General features: G+C 36.2%; 1 protein-coding gene across 2 annotated transcripts in view; it reads right to left on the reverse strand.

Moving 5' to 3' along the window:
- The window catches only part of LOC107675174 (transcription cofactor vestigial-like protein 4), a 12,431-nt gene extending 10,986 nt beyond the window's left edge, over positions 1-1,445 (reverse strand). For both annotated transcript variants that reach the window (XM_016469434.1, XM_016469433.1), the window contains exon 1: positions 964-1,445. In XM_016469434.1, the coding sequence (XP_016324920.1) occupies positions 964-1,039 (76 nt within the window). In that variant the 5' untranslated portion in view covers positions 1,040-1,445. The remainder of the gene's footprint in view (positions 1-963) is intronic.
- Between the last annotated feature and the right edge of the window lie 5,184 nt (positions 1,446-6,629).

Below are 6,629 nucleotides of genomic sequence, written 5' to 3' on the forward strand. Positions count from 1 at the left end.
TAACAAAGACAAAAGTTCATTATCATGCTTGGATACACATCAGACTAGAATATCAGTGAAAGCTTTAATTAGTAGTAATATGCAAAATTTTTATTACAAATCTCATACTTCAACATACCGTACTATTAAAATATTTATAACCAATTTACTGTCAATGACATGATGTTAATTTTTTTCCTATATCTTTATAGAAAAAATGCACCCCTTTACCTATATTCATTACTTCAGACTTCAGAAAGCCCTCTAGAGGCTTTCATTCTGCGAAGTGAACGGTGCATTGTAGTGCCATCCCAAAGATTTGCCTTCATTTCATTTACCTTAACTGCTGGTGGAAAGACCTGCCCAACATAATCTGAGCAGCTGAGTCCTTAGCCATCTTCAATAAAAGCATCTGCTAAATGATTAAAAATTTAAATGTAAAAATCTAATTCATACAAGGACTCAGAAATACACCATGTGTTTTTTTAATAAAGTACATTTTTAAATTTTGAGGGGGCATAAAGTCTTGATATAATATTGAAGAAAAAATGCTTCAAAATGTTAACCTTAAAATATCAGATAATTTGACTTTATGGCATACCAAGTTTAGCTAAGGATGAAAAATGTACAGAAATGTACAAAATACATTTTACCCTGAAAAAATATTATAAAACATTTAATAAAATTATAATTAAAATATGTGCACTTACATGTATTTATTATGTAAGAAAAACTGATATTACTTTTACTTGACTCTTTACTAGTCATTACATGTAAAGGTTTTTTGTTTGTTTGTTTTTCTAAGAAATTATCATATAGATGCAATTTAAAATAACTTTTATTAATAGAAGCATTTTCGTTACTGTGCACCATGGTACTGAATGATTAGTATTATTCCATATTCAAGTATTATTTCACTTCACACTTCAGAAACTCAATATTACATATTTATTGTGTTTAAGAGCTGTGAATGCAGTTACTTACCCTCATATGTATTACAATGCAGCCTGCTGATGTTATCGTTCATTTTATTGATGAAATGATTAATCAAGATATCCATTTTAACACAAACATTTACATTTAAAGCATAAATCTAATCGGTTACTCCAGCTCGGCTGTTAGTAACGGTATAAGATAAGATATGGTCTTTCAGATGGGAAAACATAAGCAACATTACAATAGCTGAAAGTAAGATGTGGAAATAAAGATCTAAAAAGTGTGCGTTGTTTTTAGCATTCTGAGCTATTTTAGCTGTTAGCTCGGGCTGCAAGTTAGATGCTAGCCTGTCCGTCTAAAGTTTACTTTAGTGACTTAAATCCAAAACACTAATTCATACTCGTCAAGCACGACCTGTTGTTTATATTAATGGTAAATAAAGCAGTCAAACAGGTGATGAGTAGCGGTTGTGTTACGATTTTAAAAGAAAAGTATAATGCTAACGCTGCTAGACACAGTCCGTGTGTTTCCGCATGAAAAAAAAAAGTTGAATGCATTTTTCCAAACACTTAATATTTACTTATTTCATTTACATTTTTAACCAAGCGTGGTTCACGTATTTATATTTGGGGTTATAGCTTACATTTTCTGTCACTATTGTAACACCAATTTCAATGAAAATAGTTAAAATTGTTATGCAGTCATCAAAAACGACTGCCATTGGTCCATCCTGACCAGCGCTGGAAAAAGTTGCACGTACCACGTGACACTGCGGAAATTAGCGCGCGCGCGTATTACTATGATTACAGGAACAACAGAGAGAACGCGCTTTCAGACCGCTTTTCATTTAGACGATGATGATGAACAAGATGACGTTTCTCGAGATTTTTTTGTACTTTTGCTTTAATATGCGGGTTATTTATTGGTGTCTTTGACGGGTGTGTGTTACTATATTTTTCTACCTTTCAAATTATAACAGGATTCGTCGAAAAAGAGAGATATGGGGCATTATTCGATTTAGAGGACTATAAAGACCCCATTTCTAATAAGCAGAACAAATGAATGGCCAGTTTGTATATGGGACGTCCCATACTACATGCACACCTCATTTGAAACCATTTTACTGCAGCATTTTTGAGATATGACACATTATTACACTTTAGAGAGCTATAAAGACCCCGTTTTTAATTAGTAGAGAAAACCAATGATCAGTTCTTATAGGGGATGTTTAATACTATATGTGACCCTGGACCACAAAAGCAGTCTTAAGTCGCTGGGGTATATTTGTAGCAATAGCCAAAAATACATTGTATTGGTCAGAATTATCGGTTTTTCTTTTATGCCAAAAATCATTAGGATATTAAGTAAAGATCATGTTCCATTAATATATTTTGTAAATTTCCTGCCATAATTATATCAAAACTTAATTTTTGATTAGTAATATGCATTGCTAAGAACTTCATTTGGACAACTTTAAAGACGATGTTCTCAATATTTTGATTTTTTTTGCACCCTCAGATTCCAGATTTTCAAATAGTTGTATCTCAGCCAAATATTGTCTTATCCTAACAAACCATACATCAAGGAAAGCTTAGTTATTCAGCTTTCAGATGATGCATAAATCTCAATTTCAAAAAATTGACCCTTATGACTGGTTTTGTGGTCCAGGGTCACATATGCACACCTCATATCAAACCATTTTACTGCAGCATTTTTGAGATATGGGACATTATTCTACTTCAGATGCCTATAAAGACCCCATTTCTAATAAGTAGAAAAAAAACAATGGTCAGTTGTTATACGGGACATACCATTGTCACACTGGTGAATAATAATTGCACGAAGAAGAAGAAGATCAAGTCAAATAGTCTTTTATTACTCCACAAGTGGGTAAATCCACGAACAGACAGGCAGGATACACATGTATGGACATAGTAGACTGGACAAAAGGCAAACTGAACAGACAGGAACTAAATACACTGGCAAATGAAGATATAGACAAGACACACCTGAACATAATGACACAATCAAGGGGAGACAGAAACTAGGTCAAGGAACACGAGGGCTGAATGAAAACAAACTCAAAGACCAGGAAAACTAAGAGGAGCAGAAAATAACCGTGACACCCATACTATATGCACACCTCATATCAAACCATTTTACTGCAGCATTTTTGAGATATGGGACATTATTCTACTTCAGAGGCCTATGAAGACCCCATTTCTAATAAGTAGAAAAAAACAGTTGTCAGTTCTTATACGGGACGTCCCATACTATATGCACATCTCATTTAAAACCATTTTACTGCTGCATTTTCGAGATATGATACATTATTACATTTTAGAGGGCTATAAAGACCCCATTTCTAATAAGTAGAAAAAAACAATGATCAGTCTGTAATGGGACATCCCATACTATATGCACACCTCATATAAAAATATTTTACTGCAGTGTTTTTAAAATATGATACATTATTACATATTAGAGGGTTATAAAGACCCATTTAATAAGCAGAAAAAAAACAATGGTCAGTTCTTATACGGGACGTCCCATACTATATGCACACCTCATTTAAAACCATTTTTGAGATATGACACATTATTACACTTTAGAGGGCTATAAAGACCCCATTTCTAATAAGTAGAGAAAACCAATATAAAATGTCAAATACTATATGCACACCTCATATAAAGCTATTTTACTGCAGCGTTTTTGAGATATGGGACATTCTACTTCAGATGCCTATAGACCAGGGATCCTCAAATCTGGCCCACGAGATCCACTTTCCTGCAGAGTTTAGCTCTAACCCTAATCAAACACACCTGAGCATGCTAATCAATGTCTCAGAAAGATTCCCCTGACCGCTTCACTAACACTAGCTATTAAGTTTGTTAGCTTGTTTTTGTTTTTTTAACAATGGCTGGAGAAAATCTCACCTGTGTCTGTCTAGTCATGAAGATGCATATTTCAATTTCAGCAGGCAACTATTTTTACTGCTACATTAGAGTGAACTGGGCCAAAATACAAAAAAAGTTAAACATTCAGTGTGATGGATATATTATTTGAAGATGTATGTGTCATGTAATGATACAAATAGTTATTTTAAAGTATATATCTCCTGTAAATGATGTAAGTTTACAGTGACATTACATACCTTTAGTTTACATACAGTACATTTAAATTAAGATGTGTTTCTAGAAATAAAAATTCCAGAAACTAATTTTGAACTTTCTGAATTTAATTTTTGTCTTACCAAGTTCTTAAAAATTCCAGCCACAATCAATCACAATGTATATACAATTACAGATCATTAAGCCTATAAATAACTTTCTGAATTTAATTTTTTTCTTACCAAGTTCTTAAAAATTCCAGCCACAATCAATCACAATGTATATACAATTACAGATCATTAAGCCTATAAATCGTCAGTTTGTTGTTTTACACACATGCACACAGACATTATTTCATACGCGACAGTCGTGAGATGCATAAGAAATCTTTAGACAAACCATAATACATAACAACAAAAGACAATACTTTATTTAACCTTTTCTGATAAGAAGTGTGCGCTGCAAACGCGAGCATTTTTGACTATCGTTTCTGTCCATTCCGCTCGTTTTATTGTGTTTAACCACGTCGTCGGTTTTTTGTCTGGCGGTGGCAGCAGGTATGCTTTAAAATTTTTAATTGGAGCCTCTACTACGTCGATTCTGGCACCCAACATCACAATAAGACGATATTTGAAGCTCCTTATGTAGCTGAAGCTGCGCTGGTTTGAATTGGCCGCCTCCAGTTTCCCCTTTGTTTCAGTCTCCTTTGTTTTGCCTCCAGCTAGCATGGTCACGTAACTGTGACGTCGGCCCTAAAAGGTTCTATAAAGACCCCATTTCTAATAAGTAGAAAAAACCAATGGTCAGTTTGTATATGGGACATCCCATAATATATCCACACCTCACATGAAACCATTTTACATTTAAATTTAGTCATTTAGCAGACACTTTTATCGAAAGCGACTTACAAATGAGGACAATGGAAGCAATCAAAATCAACAAAAGAGTAATGATATGCAAGTGCTAGGACAAGTCTCAGTTAGTTTAACGCAGTACACATAGCAAGGTTTTTTTTTAAATAAAAAGAAAACATATAGAATAGAAAATGAATAAAGCAAGCTAGTGTTAGAGGCCTTTTTTTTCATTCCATTTCAGAGGGCTATAAAGACCCCATTTCTATTAAGTATAAAAAAACAATGGTCAGTTCTTATACGGGACGTCCCATACTATATGCACACCTAATTTAAAACCATTTTACTGCAGCGTTTTCGAGATATGACACAATATTACACTTCAGAGGCCTATAAAGACCCCATTTCTAGTAAGTAGAAAAAAACATTGATCAGTTGTTATACGGGACGTTCCATACTATATGCACACCTCATATATAACCATTTTACTGCAGCGTTTTCGAGATATGGGATTATTACAATTTAGTAGGCCATAAAGACCTACTTTCTGTAAAGTAGAAGACATGAATGGTCAGTTCTTGTAGCAGACATTTCAGATCATATGCACACTTTATATGAAGCAATTTTACGGAGGCAATTTAGAGAAATGCACCATTATTTCACTTCAGAGGCTCATAGAGAAGTGTAATCTAGTAAGTACAAACATTTTTTTTTTTAAATCTATGTGTAAATCAATGAAAAACATATAGCACTTCAGAGGCTCATAGAGAAGTGTAATCTAGTAAGTACAAAAATTTTTTTTTTTAAATCTATGTGTAAATCAATGAAAAACATATAGGTTCCCTTTCATGGGAACTTTGAACTGCGTCCTCTAGGGGTCGCTATGGGCAATGCCTCGTCGTTGGCCGGCGACAGCCATGACGTCACTACCGGTTCGACTATAGTATAAATAGGCGCCGGGAGAACACATCATCTTCTTCTTCGTCTTCACTGACTGTTTTGTTTGAAGCGTGCATTTCCGTGGTAAGAGCGATCACTATTCATTCATTATGGCGAGCACTAGCAAAGCGTTTAGAGGATGTGTGCATCCGTGTCATCGCTATTTGACACCCGAAAACGGCCTCTTCCATTCCTTCTCGATCTCAGTATGGAGATCAGGAAGGAAAGGAAGGCTCACCCTGAGCTGGAGGGCTATGGCCAGAAAGATAACGTTCATCGAGACGACCTCGCTTCCTTAGTCACTTCCTTAGTCTTTCGCACCACGGATCGCTCTCCGTGCTACTAAGCTACTAAGTATCTGCTCTGCTATGGGCAGATACATGGCGGCTATGGTAGTGACAGAGAGGCATCTGTGGGTGAACCTGGCAGACATCGGGAGGAAAGAAAGGGGCTTTCTTCTCGATGCCCCGGTTTCGCCCTCTGAACTTTTTGGTACCTCCATTGAGACGTTGGTCGAGAAGTTCAGGGAGGCGAAGGTGCACTCAGCGGCCTTCAAATCCGTCATTCCTCGAAGGTCCAGGTCTGAGCCCGAACAACCCAGGGGTGCTGGCCCGTCTCGGTTTGAGGATCAGAGACGAGCACAGAAGGCTAGTGTTGCTACTCGCGCTCCTCCCCCGCCTGCGGGTAGGTGTAGGAAGAATCGCGGGGTCAAAGGGAGGTAGGCAAGACCTAAGGGATGTGATCCAGACAAGGCGTCAGCACTTTTGTCCGGATCAGAGTGATACTTGAGTATCTACTCATTTCCCTCGGGGGG

Source organism: Sinocyclocheilus anshuiensis, unplaced genomic scaffold (genome assembly GCF_001515605.1).
Source record: "Sinocyclocheilus anshuiensis isolate Anshui unplaced genomic scaffold, SAMN03320099.WGS_v1.1 scaffold1556, whole genome shotgun sequence".
NCBI classification, from domain to species: domain Eukaryota; kingdom Metazoa; phylum Chordata; class Actinopteri; order Cypriniformes; family Cyprinidae; genus Sinocyclocheilus; species Sinocyclocheilus anshuiensis.